At 48.4% G+C, this 14,629-nt stretch overlaps 1 protein-coding gene across 1 annotated transcript in view; it reads left to right on the plus strand.

Moving 5' to 3' along the window:
- FAT3 (FAT atypical cadherin 3) overlaps window positions 1-14,629 on the plus strand; it is a gene marked incomplete at its 5' end in the record, with an annotated part of 357,302 nt that overhangs the window by 332,860 nt on the left and 9,813 nt on the right. Inside the window, 3 exons of the mRNA XM_015416224.1 lie at window positions 7,006-7,159; window positions 10,648-11,300; window positions 12,513-12,626. Coding sequence (XP_015271710.1) covers window positions 7,006-7,159; window positions 10,648-11,300; window positions 12,513-12,626 — 921 coding nt within the window. The remainder of the gene's footprint in view (window positions 1-7,005; window positions 7,160-10,647; window positions 11,301-12,512; window positions 12,627-14,629) is intronic.

A 14,629-nucleotide genomic window follows, 5' to 3' on the forward strand; every position in this document is an offset into this window, starting at 1 on the left:
AATCCACTTTCAATGCACTTTCCAACTGGATTTTGCCAGTCACAGTAAAATCCAGTTGGAAAGTGCATTGAAAGTGGATTATCTAGTGTGTGTGACCACAACCCATCTGTACTTCTGGGAATGCTGAGCAAGGCTCCCATCATTCAGTGGAAACGTCTAAATCTTCAAAATCCAAAGTAGTCAGGACATCATGGATGTTCTAAGGCATCATACTATGGCCATCCATGACCCCCCCGATCTTGAAATATGCTCCCCCCCAATGATATCCTTGCACAGAATTAATTTGTTTGCAAATGATCCCAGGAGCTGAAGGTGAATTAAACCTCTCTTGGATTGTCTAAAGCAAATGGTACATGAAGCCTGTTTGGACGACACCTTTCCGTGTGGACTTTCTCAGACAGATCGCTCTAGGAGCTGTCCCTCGGCTCACTCAGACTAAGGCCTGGGACCAGCTTCTGCGGTTCCTCCTAGCCTATACAAACAATACCGGCTCGGTTCAGAAAGAACGTGGAACCTTGGTTGATGTTAGCTGTGGTTAGTTTGTGAAACCGAGATTTGGCTTATATTCAAACCCCAGCTTGCCTCAGCAAATGCTGGTTTCTTCACTTTAGCTCTAATCCAGACAGAGACCCAGCCAACAAGCCTGGAGAAAAGGTCCTGCCCCTTTAATAAGATGTCCCATCCCTTTAATAAAGCTTTTCATGGCATGAATGTGAATAACTTCAATGGGTAAGTAATGTCACATTAAGCCTCTATTAAAGGGATGGGACGTTTTTTCTCCAGGGCTGTTGGAACCTTAGACCCAGCTGGTATCCCAACCCACAATTCCATGAGAACCGTGCCAGTATTAAGCCAAGATGTCCATGTATTTATGCAAAACCATAGTTAAGATGCAAAAATCAGACCAGTGGCCCATCTAGTCCAGCATCCTGTTTCACACAGTGGCCGACCAGTTACTATGGAGGACAGCGACAAGTCAACGGCCCAGGCTTGCCCAGTCTCATCAGATCGTGGATGCTAAGGAAGGTCAGCCCTGGTTAGTTCTTTAATGGGAGCTCTCCAAGGAAAATCAGGGTTACTACAGAGGCATCAATTCCTGGTTCAGCAATTCCTAACTGACAATAGTTAGTAGAGTGGCCCATGTTCAGAAATCACACTAAGTATAGTTCAATTAATATCTGATCCAAGCCTCTCCGTCCAACCACCACCATCCACTGGTGGACCTGCAGATGGCACCTGGTATTTCTGGCCACTGTGTGACAGAGTGTTGGACTGGATGGGCCTTTGGCCTGATCCAACATTGGCGTCTCTTATGTTCTTATCTTTATAGTTCTGCCTCATTTGGGCCAGAGAATCCTTTGGTGGTCCAAAAGATCACGTTTACTGCCAGTTTGGTGTACTGCTTAAGAGCGGCGGACTCTAATCTGGAGAACCGGGTTTGGCTCCCAACTCCTCCTGCAGCCAGCTGGGTTACCTTGGGTCAGTCACAGTTCTCTCAGAGCCGTTCTCTCAAGAGCAGTTCTCTCAGAGCTCTCTCAGCCCCACCTGCCTCACAGGGTGTCTGTTGTGGAGAGGGGGAGGGAAAGGAGATTGTAAGCCGCTCTGAGTGAAGAGCGGGGTATAAAGCCAACTCTTATTCTTCAAATACAACCAAAGATCTCCAAGTGACAGAGATCAGCTCACCTGGAGAAAATGACTGCTTTGGAAGGTTGACTCTGTGGCATGATACCCCATTGAAGTATAAATCCAGTCTCCTTCTCATCATCATCTTCTTCTTCGTTCAATTTTTTGATTTTGTTTTATTGCAAGTCTGCCCAAGAGCATGTCGGCCAGAGTGCTGGCACCACTGACGGAGCATTGGCACATTCAACATCTCTAGACCGTAGGCTGGGCAGTGGGAATCTAATAGGCGGCACCTGGGTGTGCGTCGGCCCCAGCCTGTGTATTTAGGCGTTCTTTATCTGCAAGTGGAAGGTTAAGAAAAGAGAGCACGTAGAAGGCGGCAAGGAGGGGAAGGGGTAATAATTCAGAAGACGGAGAGGCTTTCGAGAAAATTGCTAAACAAGATTATTTATGTCCCCCCCCCCCCCCGGGGGGGGGGGAAAGATAGCTACCTGAACACTTGGTAGCTCTGCTGTGCCAACTATCCTCTTTATGATGCCTCTGTCACCTCTAATTCCTGACTTTAGTTTGCCTGGTCCATCTTCCGATTGATTTAGCTGGCGTCTCTTTACACTGTCAGCTCAGCAAACTGGCGTGATGTGCAAATTGAAACCTTTCTAACAAATCACTTTAGGATAATTTCCCCCCCTCCTCCTGTCCCTCCCCACAGGGTAGGGGATCTGCCATTTGTGCTGGCTGCCAGGAGGAGAGGGCCGTATACATTCATCTCCAAATGATGGGTCCATTTTATTAGGAGAGGCATATAAACAGCTCACGTCAGGCTGGCTCACTGTGGCGTTCTGCGCTCCAAAGCTACTTGGGTCTCCATGCGCCGCCGCTGCTATCGGAAAGCACGCACCCCGAGGGGATAGTTCAGCTCGCTCGCTCTCGTTAGGAAATCTATTTTCTCGGGCTCTTTTTTTTTTTGTACTGTCTCAGCAGTATATGTAAATAAAGGATTGTTATGGTGCCATAATTTTAAAGCAATGGGGTCTAACTATACATCAGCCGATCTATAAAGCAATCTGCCGTGACATCGCCAGGGCCGCTCTCTCCTTCTCCTCCCCCAGGCGAAATAATTTAGTTAGGCCAAGCAATCCTCCGGATACCCCAAAAAAGAGCAGCTATAATTAAATCGGATTCAATGGGAGGCCTCGTGCTATGTCAGATGCTCTCAGACTGCAGCGCAGAGTTTGAGACCAGCAGGCGATGGCGTTTGCTGGCAGAGGAGGAGGAGGAGATTGGGTTTATACCCCGCCCTTCACTACCCGAAGGAGTCTCAGAGCGGCTTACAATTTCCTTTCCTTTCCCCTCCCCACCACAGACACCCTGTGAGCTAGGTGGGGCTGAGAGAGCTCTCCTGAGAACTGCCCTTGAGAGAACAGCTCTGAAAGGACCCAAGATATCCTGAGAGTCTTTTCCTCAAACATTGGCCGCTTCATATTGAAACCCACCAACGCAAAATGATCTTGGATATTATGATATTCGCAGCCCGCACGGCAATAGCCACTTGCTGGAAAAACCCAAAACCACCAGTGGTGTCCATTTGGTACCAAAAACTATGGGACCAATTCCTTATGGACTCCGTCACCAACAAAATAAATAACACAAGTTTGAGGCCTGTACTACGACCTATAATGGAAAAATGGACCCCTATACTAGAATTTTTAGCCTCAGAAGAATACTTGCCTGCTTCCTGGCAACACATGCAGAAATGGATGTAAATGTTCCTGTACTTTGTTGCACAAAAACCAGATTATATTTTTTATTACTTACCTTAATGAGCTCACGTTATACCTATACTTTACCATCTCATAGAGTATTAAACAGCTGTTCTCAGGAAATTATAGATGAATTGTCTTGTTACGCACAATAGTTATGTTCGTTTGAATTATGATTGTAATCCTTTTGGATTCGAAAAACATTGTATTCTGTAACTGATTAATTACTAGTCTATTGTATTGGACTCACATGCTACTTGTTGACTGTTAAAATAAATAAAAACTATAAATAATAATCTGCATGTAGAGGAGTGGGGAATCAAACCTGGTTCTCCCAGATCAGACTCCGCACTCCTAACCACTACAACCAAACTGGCTCTCCATTCCAAGAGCAACCACAATGCAATGGAAGTCAGGCCCTGACTTAGCGTAGCGTGACAGTCGCAAACCTTTTATACCCCGTCTTTCGCCCCAATGGGAACAGAAAGCCGCTTACAATATCATCAATATTATCAGTATCATCCTCATCTTCACAACAACAGCCCTGTGAGGTGGGTTAGGCTGAGAATGTGTGGCTGGCCCAGAGGTCACCCAGAGAGCTTCCATGGCAGAGTGGGAATTTGAAGTCTGCTTTTTCAGGTCTCTGTCCGACACTCCGACCACTGCCCCATGCTGTCTCTGGATTTGCCAATGACAGCGTCCTTTGACATGGAAATCCCAGCAAAATTCATGGCTGGCTCCATCTCCAAAGGGAAACTAACAATTCCTTGGAGGGGGAGAAAAGGCAGAGTAGTTCGATTTAGTGTATTGAACAAAAATAAGCTTCTTCTTTTTTTTGCTTATGGATCTCAGACTGCTATATGAGAAGAGTGAGGAGAGATTGTGAGACTGAGGAAAGCGAGTGTGGTGTAGTGAGTAAGAGTGTCAAGACTAGTATCTAGGAGACCCAGGTTTGAATCCCTACTCGTGCCGTGGTAGCTCGCCGGTTGACCTTGTGCCAGTCACACGCTCTCAGCCTAACCTGCCTGCAGGGTTGTTGTGAGAATAGAATGGAGAAGAGGAGAATGGTGGAAGCTGCTTTAAGTCCCCTTTGGGGGCAGAAGTGGGATATAAATGAATTAAATCAATTAAAAAAATAATAAGTGAGCCTAAAGCTCCTGCTAGGATCTTTCATGTGGTGCCACATTGTGGGGGTGTTGTGAGAATAAAATGGAGAAGAGGAGAATGGTGGAAGCTGCTTTAAGTCCCTTTTGGGGGCAAAAGTGGGATATAAATGAATTAAATCAATAAATAAAATATTAAGTGAGCCTAAAGCTTCTTCTAGGATCTTTCATGTGGTGCCACATTGTGGCTCAATGTTACAGCCAAACTGTGCCTACAACTGGTGTCTGTGAAACACCGCTGGCTGGCAGAATATCCGCATTGTGTGCTGCCATCTTGGCTCTAGGGCTTTCCCGCTGAGATGGCCTCACGTTCAGGTCCGAATCATTCAGCGATGGCGTAGAGGAAGTAAGGGCCGTATGCAACATCCCCCCTCAGAGCTGGTTCTAGATGGGGGGGTCCCCTGGTCACAGAATTCTCAGGGGGCTCCTTCCCACCCACTCACCCACGTGTCTCAGTGCCTACCTACGGACCCCTCCTCGCCCTGCTCACAAGCCCCCCCTCAGCTCATCACCATCTGCACTGCCCACAGCTGGGCAGTGTGTGCGAGGGTGGCAAAGCATTCACAAGTGAGCGGGCAGGGAAATGGTGTGTTGTGAGGGTCGACCGCAGGGGGCCCTCCCAGACCCCCTGGGCCCCGGCAGCTGCCCCACCTGAGGATACATTGACGCCAGCCCTGGACCCACCAAGCCCAATGGCAGCCATGTATGGGGGGGGTCACTCACTAGGTGTTTCCACTTCACCTACCGATCCGGGCTTGGAATAAAGAGAAAGAAGCAGCGTTCTGCTTGGCCACTCACAAGTTATGCATGTTAGGGAGATCATTCTGCAGATAAGAAAGAAGGTGATGTCACCCATCAGCGAGGCAATTCATTGCAGCTGTTTCTATGATTTAGTACCTCTCTTTGTTTAAAGTAAAGAATCGTTCCTTTATTTAGAAAAAAACATACTTATTTAGAACATTTTATTTATCGGTTGATTTCAGATATTTCTCTGCTGCCTTCCAGAGAGCCTGCTCGAGATGGCTTATTTAACTGTCTTTTGGATTACATGTAGATACCCAGCAGTTTTTTTTTAATGCACACAAACACACACATGCTGAGACACCGCAGGTGACGTCCTCCGCATGAGATCCCTTTCTCCCACATAGGATCTCTCAGATATGCCGGCATCAGCATTCCCTCAGGCGGGGCAGTTCTCAGAGTTCCCAACCCCCCCCCCCCGGTTTGGCAGGGGTCCCCTGCTTTTGAGGGGGGTTCTTTTGAGGAGAAGCTCCACACCCAAACCCCAACACCCACAGCCACCCCTCTCCCTTCTCTCTTGAGAGGAGGGAGAGGGGTGGCTGCAGGCTACGCGCTCGATCTCCGCTTGGAGATCAGGAGCATGGGGAAATGCCAGCTCCCTTCACTTAAAGGGGCCCCTTTAAGTGCAGGGACTGGCATTCAGGCGCGCAGGGAGATCGGGCGGGGGGGACGTCCCCAACATGACGTCATCACGTCAGGATGCCCCGCCCCCTCCAGGAACGCCCCCAAAGTCCCCCGCTGAGGGTGGAAGATGGACTTGGCAACCCTAGAGACAGCATGGTGTAGTGGTTAAGAGTGACGGACTCTAAACTGGAGAACCGGGTTTGATTCCCCCACTCCTCCTCCACATGAAGCCTGCTGGGTGACCTGGGGCCAGTCACGGTTCTCTCAGAGCTCTCTCAGCTCCACCTGCCTCACAAGGTGTCTGTTGTGGGGAGGGGAAGGGAAGGCGACTGTAAGCTGCTTTGAGACACATGAAGCCTGCTGGGTGACTTTAGGTCAGTCATGGTTCTCTCAGAGCTCTCTCAGCCCCACCTGCCTCACAAGGTGTCTGTTGTGGGGAGAGGAAGGGAAGGCGATTGTCAGCTGCTTTGAGACACATGAGGCCTGCTGGGTGATTTTAGGTCAGTCACGGTTCTCTCAGAGCTCTCTCAGCCCCACCTGCTTCACAAGGTGTCTGTTGTAGGGAGAGGAAGGGAAGGCAACTGTAAGCTGCTCCAAGACTCCTTCGGGTAGTGATGGGCAGGGTATAAAACCAACTCTTCTTCTCCTCCAAGGATGGGTTAGGATGACAGTGCGTGACTGGCCCAAGGTGTACAGACGGGTAATGAGACACATGGGTGAGTGGGCCTTAAGGGGGCCCCTGAGAATTCTCTGCCAGGACCCCCCAAAATCTGGAACCACCCTGTTTCTCATACACGGTATCTGCTTATAAACAGGTATGAAGATCCTTGGTGCTTTCAGCAGAGAGAAAAAATCTTAAAAACCAGTGAGTTTCAGAAGCCAGCCACTAGAGGGAAATAAAGACTCACAACAAAGGTGTTCCACATACACTCCGTGCTAACCCTCCGGGCAGAGGCTGTTCTGCTCGGAGATTTCTGTTGACCAGTCATCTCTGACGTTTTCCTTCTCCCCCCCCCCCCCTCCAATTTCCCTAGGTTACCAGTGCAGTTGCCTGTCTCAGTTCACAGGCCGAAACTGCGAGTCAGAGATCACGGCTTGCTTTCCGAATCCTTGCCGCAACGGGGGGTCGTGCGATCCCATAGGCAGCGCCTTCATCTGCAGTTGCAAGAACGGGTTGACAGGAGTGACGTAAGTAAAGCTTTTACTGCCGGGAGCACAAACAGCCCCTTTGCTTCAAAGAACCGCAGGTCGACTGGTCATGTACCCTCTTGCATTCTGGTGAAATTCATCATGCAGCTCTCTTGGAAAGTCACTTTGGACTGCCACTCGGGGCACTGGGACCGTTGGCCTGACTCAGTACAAGCTCCGCATATTCTACCCCAATTATGAGATCATTGCCCTGATGCAGGGAGGGGGCATGGCCCAGCAGGCCTTTAGCTATGGTGGGGCTTGGGGGGCTCTGCCAGTTTGGTGTCACTGTTAAGTGTGCGGACTCTAATCTGGGAGAACCAGGTTTGATTCCCCACTCCTCCACTTGCACCTGCTGATGTGACCTTGGGTCAGTCACAAGCTCTGGCACAGCTGTCCTTGAAAAAGAGCAGTTTCTGTCAAGAGCTCTCTCAGCCCCACCCACCTCACAGGGTGTCTGTTGTGGGGAGGGGAAGGGAAAGGAGTTTGTTAGCCGCTCTGAGACTCCAAGTGAAGGGCGGGGTATAAATCCAATCTCTTCTCTTCTTCTTCTTCTTCTAAATAATCTATATATCTAATAGCCAAGTTGCCTCCTCTGTGCGGATATCTAAATCCACACATAGGGGGCAGAGAGATTTTCCTTCACACTTGGGGCAGTCCCCAGGTATGCAGAAAAATCTGAAAAGTTTAAAAAACTATAGGGGGGATACTTAAATCCCCCCAGAAGTAAAAAAGCATTCCTTGCACATGCGCAGAGAACACACTTACCCCTGGGATCTGTGGCAGAGCCACGCAGTGCTCACTGCGGTTGGTGCTGGCGGTGGCAGCGGGGGTGGAGAAGCGGTGGGGGTGACAGCTAGGAGCCACAGCCGTTGCCACTGTCAGAGACGGGGGGAGGGAGAAGCCTGGCAGGCCCCGCAACCAGGAGCTGAGCCAATTGTTGCTGCAGCGGTGGGGGGGAGAGAGAAGCCTGGTGCACCTGACAGCTCACAGCCGCACAGGACTTGCCACTGTTGTTGTTGTGGGTGGCAGTGGCGGGGAGAAGCCTTGGCAGCCCGGGAGCCGTGGGGAATACACCAACCCCACGAGTATCGCGGGTCCTGCTTCTTGTTTTTATTAAATCTTCAAATAGTAACCACCATTACAACTTATAGTAAACAACAAACAATGAAAACAGCATCCATCACGAACAATAATTGGCAATAATAGAAAGAAAGGGAGCTTATGTTACAGCTGTTTAAAAATCTAAAGGCAACATATAATGACAACAGCATAGATGAACGTCGTAGTAATAAAGTCTTCCAAGATGAAGGTAGAACTACGCAAAATGTCACAAATGTCAGTCACAAAATGACTATTTCATAAAAACGTTGAGGAATTTGGGATCATGCTATCGGGTTGGGTTAAAAAAGATGCTTCCAAAAATGGGAGCCACTTATGCATTATACTAATATAATTCCCACAGGCACAGCCCCACAAGAATTTATCCTATAAATACTTTTTTCAATCATTTTAAAACATTTTTAAATGTGTGCGCTCCTTTAAGCAGAGTGGGGTGCTGGAGTCGACTAATTCCTGCACTGAGAAAGGGGGTTGGAGTAGGTGACCTCTAGAATCCCTTCTAATTCTGTGTCAAGAAGCTGGTCTCCTTTAAGAGATTTTCTGCCTAAGTATTAGCTTTCTTTAGTTGCTGTAGATTTTCCAAGTTGTGTGGTCGTGGCCTTGGCATTGTAGAACCTGATGTTTTGCCAGTAACTGTGACTGGCTTCCTCAGAGGTATAACACAGAAAGATAGAATACTCTCTGTGTCAAGGTGAGAAGAAAATGGTAGGCAGGTAATTTATATCTACTCCAGAAAGTGTGGTAGGGCTGAGTCATTATCTTGTAGGAGTTCCCCAGGCTATGAACATGCTAATACAAACAGTATTCAGACCCACCAGAAAAATAAAACAGATGCTACAATCGGCAAAAGACAGAAGAGACCCCCTCACTTCTGCAGGAGTATGCTGCATACCGTGCAGTTGTGGACAAGTTTACATCGGGACCACACAGTGTAGCATTCAGACAAGAATAAAAGAACATGAAAGACACTGCAGACTTGGCCAAGCTGAAAAACCAGCAGTGGCTGAACATAGCCTAACTCAAACAGGACACAGTATTTTGTTCCAAGACACTGAAAGGCTGGACAACACTTCCAATTACCATGTCAGATTACACAGGGAAGCCATTTAAATTCATAAACATAAACACAATTGCAACAGGAAAGAAGAGAGTTTAAAAATAAATAGGGCATGGTTTCCTGTCCTGAAAAACACAAAAGGCTCTACATCTGACAGTAGTCCTACAGATAAGATTAGAATTTCAACAGCCAATCCACATACAAAAGAATCTCTTCAGGAAAGCTCCTCCATTAGCATGTGTTCCCTCTAAGATGAGTTAGTGTGAGCTAGCTCACAGTTTTTTAGCATCCGGCACACACATTTTTGTCTTGGCTCAGGGAGGATGGCTCCAGAGCAAATTGATTTATGCATTAGCCAAATCGCTCGCTCACAACTTTAATGCCAGTAGCTCACAAAGTAGAGTTTTTGCTCACAAGACTCCATGGCTTAGAGGGAGCATTGGTTAGGACAGGTCTACTCAGCTTGGAAACTACCAGGCCGTTTATTGGCGACCTGCCTCGAATGCACATGAAATGCCCTGCAAAGCAGCCAGCAAGCCAGAATACTTGCGATGCAGGGACTGGCAATGGCAGACCACCTTGGTTCATCTCTTGCCTTGAAAACCCAACAGGGTTGCCCTATGTTGCCTGCAACTTGACACCACTTTCCACCAGCAAGGATAACGGACATGAGTTCCAGAGGCGATCACAACATGGAGTACTGGTTAGAACAGGATCCGGGAGACCAGGGTTCAGTCCCCTACTCTGCCATGAAAACCCTGGGCCAGTCACTGTCTGTCAGTCTAAACTACCTTATTGGATTCTGAGATTAAAGGAAATGGGGAAGGGAGAATGATGTTTGCCATCTTGAGTACCCTGGAGAGAACACATACTAGAAAAGTTTGCACTTTTCAGTTCTCACCAGATCTTTCTCATACACTGTGCCAGAAATCTGGTAGGGGGGAAGTTCAGCTTACTTGTGCTTCCCCTAACCCTGCTCTCTGCGCATTTGCACAACTTTTGTCCCACTGAACCCAATTACTGCTTGATAACCCCATTGTTTCCCCCTCCCCCCCAATCTCAAATTGGTATACAATAGGGTGGTCTATTGAGCACTTGACTGACCACATTCTGATTGGCTGTTATACACTGTGCCCATCTGCTGTAAATACGAAGCCCCTCCGTCCATCCTTTTACTGGGCCCACAATGATTTAACGGATGAGTTATCTGATACGGAAAGCAAGAGAAAAAAGCAAGCCAAACAAAGGCATTTGGGTGCTGCGATAAGCATTGAACTCCATCATCCACCTCTCTTTCTTCCCCCTCTAGGTGTGAGGAAGATATCAATGAATGTGAGAGAGAGGAATGTGAGAATGGTGGCTCTTGCGTCAATGTCTTTGGTTCATTTTTGTGTAACTGCACTCCCGGGTTTGTGGGCCAGCACTGCGGGCTGAGGCCAGTGGTCGTCCCCAACATCCAGGCCGGACATTCTTACGTGGGCAAAGAAGAGCTGATCGGCATCGCTGTGGTTCTTTTCGTCATCTTTGTGCTCGTCGTCCTTTTCGTTGTCTTCCGCAAGAAAGTCTTCCGGAAGAACTATTCCCGTAACAATATCACCTTGGTCCAGGATCCGGCCACTGCCGCACTGCTTCACAAAAGCAACGGGATTCAGTTCAAAACCATGAGGAACAGTGGGGATGGTCGCAACATCTACCAAGAGGTGGGGCCCCCGCAGGTCCCCGTGAGGCCAATGGCCTACACCCCTTGCTTTCAAAGTGACTCCAGAAATAACCTGGACAAGATCGTGGACGGACTCGGGGTGGAGCATCAGGAGATGACAACGTTCCATCCGGAATCTCCCCGGATCCTTACTGCAAGGCGGGGGGTTGTGGTGTGCAGCGTGGCTCCCAATCTTCCAGCTGTGTCTCCGTGCCGCTCTGATTGTGACTCCATCAGGAAGACCTGGGAAAATGGCACTGATGGTGAGTACCGGGGGTGAAGGCAACACGTCATGGGGGATTGCAGGGGATTTCTTGTTTTCCTTCCCTCCTTCCTTCCACATTTTTTTCTTTATATTTGCCCCATAACACAGTGCCCATGAATACCAAGCCCATTTCACGTTACCCACTTTTAAGAACATCAGAGGAGCCCTGCTGGATCAGACCAGTGGTCCATCTAGTCCAGCATCCTGTCTCACACAGTGGCCAACCAGTTCCTCTGGAAGGCCAACAACAGGGCATAGAGGCTGAGGCCTTCCCCTGATGTTGCCTCCTGGTTCTGGGATTCAGAGGCTGACTGCCTCTGAATTCTCTTTGTCGGCTCCCTCCACCCCGTGCATAATTTTATAAATCTCTATCGTGTCCCCCCTTTGTTATCTCTTTTCTAAACGGAAAAGTCCCCGACTCCCCAGCCTTTCTTCATAGGGAAGATGCTTCATGGTGGATGCCACATTGTGATTCAAATGTTCAAAAAGCAAACAAATGATCCAGAAAACAAAAGCCGTACACAAATACTGTACGCCTTAATTAAACTTTTATTAGTTCGGTGACCAAGACTCTAAGCATGACCCTATGCTGGCTCTCCTAGCGACTAACACCACATTGGTCCTTGAGAGCCAGTTTGGTGTAGGGGTTAAGTGCGCGGACTCTAATCTGTGAGAACTGGGTTTGATTCCCCACTCCTCCACTTGCACCTGCTGAGGTGACCTTGGGTCAGTCACAAGCTCTGGCACAGCTGTTCTTGAAAAAGAGCAGTTTGGGTCAGAGTTCTCTCAGCCCCACCCACCTCACAGGGTGTCTGTTGTGGGGAGGGGAAGGGAAAGGAGTTTGTAAGCCGCTCTGAGACTCCAAGTGAAGGGCGGAGTATAAATCCAATCTCTTCTTCTTCTTCTTCTTCTTCATTGGTTGATCCTCGCTTGCTGCAGTAAGCATGTAAAGCCCAAAACTCTTATTTCATTGCTTTTCCTAATGCCAATCACTTCCAAACACGTTGGGTCACATTACTCACCTGCATAATTGAAGCTGCTTGACTGAGAGGTGTCTCGATCTGCAGATTCGATAATTACTCCCCAGCTAAGTAAATTACTGTTCCCGCCACGTGAAGTGAAAATCAGTGTGTGCCTAGCATTTTGTAGCTGAAAGAGAGATCCGTCTACCCACTTTACCCAGTGCCGTTTCTTGTGTGTGTATATATAGGCAAAGGAGTTGATGACGCGGAAGAAGTCACCTGTTTCTCAGGAAGTAATAAAGGCAGCAATTCCGAAGTTCAGTCCCTCAGTTCCTACCAGTCAGACTCCGGCGATGATAACGGTAAGAACATCATTACCGTATGACTTGCTGCAACCATAAATTTAAACTTGGTTCTCCATCAGCCGCATGGCTAGAAAACTTTGTTGCGCCAGAGGTCACAGATCCACCCGGTGAGTCCGTGAAAAGTGTTGACGGAGCAGGTCTTTCCCCGCCTTTTTGCAAGCGGTCTGCCGTTTGCTGTGAAGCTCCTCTCTGAGGATCAGAGAAGCCTCGTGTGCGAAACATACCGTAGGAAAAGGCTGCTGCTTTGATGAGGGAAATCAGGAAAAGCACTTCTGTCTCCCTCTTTGTTTGTCGTGAAGCTCCTCTCTGAGGATCAGAAGAGCCTCGTATGCAAAACATACCGTAGGAAAGGCTGCTGCTTTGATGAGGGGAATCAGGAAAAGCACTTCTGTCTCCCTCTTCCACGTGTGGCTTGTATCAGTGGAGCAGAAAGAGGTGATTTTCTCAGGTTCCCCCTCATTGCTGCAGCCCTGTGGCATCTTTCTCTTGGGCAGCTCTCCGTGCTTCACATAGGAGTTTCGGGACAAGTGGTAGGACACCTTCAGAACGGAAGGCCGGGAATGATCCGACTCATCAAAACCTTCGATTAATTCTTCTGCTGGATCCAACCCTGTGCCCTGCCCAAAAGTAAGATCCCTTCAGAAGGGAAGGCAGAGAACAGCCCATGCCGTCAACACCTTCTGTTAACCCTTCCGCTGGATTCAACCCTGTGTCCTGCCCACAGTTTAATGTGGCTGTTCTGGGACTGGGTTCTAGCAGGGTGAGGTTAAGTTATTATTGATGACTGAGCACTTAGTTTAAAAGAGCCAAGAGCTTGACAGACATCTGACACCAGTGGTTCCCAAGCTCTGTTGTATAGAAAAGGGCCCTTTGGCTTTGTGTGTTCTGTATGGACTGCCAGATATTTTTCCCAAATGGCCGCCATGCGAGAGGATGTTTGAAAAGCTTCCAAACCGAAAGCTTGCAAAAAGAACATTCTGAAGAAATCGGTCTCTGGGGTCGCTTGGTATTTGCTTCCTTTTAATGTTGGGTAAAATTGCTTTTTAAATCTAAGATGCGATGCAAAATCAAAGGACTACAAACGGTTATTGAAAACTGTGGAAATGTCGTTCTTCCCACAAGAGGACTGGTTGCCTTAGCAGACAGTATCGCCAAGAGCTGTATATTGGATGGGGCGGGATATAAATCCCAAAAATAAATAAATAAATAAATAAATAAGATACAGCGTGGGAAGTTACGCGGGAGAATCTGGGGGGAAAGAGGACACGGAACCTCTTCATTGCTGCCGAGTCTTTCTAGCTAATGCCTCCCCAAGGATGCTTTTCTTCCAGTTGGGCTAGATTCTGGTCACAAACAAAAGCCAATGAAACTGGTCCATAGGCGGGGCTAATGCAATGATGTCATTTCCCCCCTCCTAAACTCCTTGTTACGGGGGATGGACAGGATAAGGGAGGGAACAGACACATGTAAATCAGTGTCCCGCTATATGTTGTTCAAGTTGCTGACTAGTTTATATGTGACTTGGTTCCCCTCCAAGGCGGTAGTTCTCAAATTTTTTGAAGTGGGACCCACTTCTAAACTTACTCAATGTTTGGTGCTTGGCTTGGCCTCAGATACTGGTGGTGCGGAACCCCTGGTAGCAAACTAGGGTCGCCAATTCCAGATTTGGAAATTCCTGGAGATTTGGGGGCAGAACCTGGGGACAGCGGAATCTGGGGAGGGGAGGGGAGGGGAGTTCAGCAGAGATGCAATGCCGTAGACTCCACCCTCCAAAAGTGTCATTTCCTCCAGGGGAAATGGATCTCTGTGGTGTGGAGGTCAGTGGTCATTCCAGGCAGGGGTCATTTCGTAGAAAAAGAGGTGCAGGAGTTCATTAGCATATCTCATTAGCATACCTTATTTGCATAGGCCACACCCCCTGGCATCACCGGAAGTGCGTCAGAAGGCAACACCCACTGCTCAGGCTCCACTGGACTGTTTTTGACTGCTAGCTATTGGGG

This window comes from Gekko japonicus, unplaced genomic scaffold, assembly GCF_001447785.1.
Source record: "Gekko japonicus isolate JY-2015 unplaced genomic scaffold, Gekko_japonicus_V1.1 scaffold568, whole genome shotgun sequence".
Lineage (NCBI taxonomy): Eukaryota > Metazoa > Chordata > Lepidosauria > Squamata > Gekkonidae > Gekko > Gekko japonicus.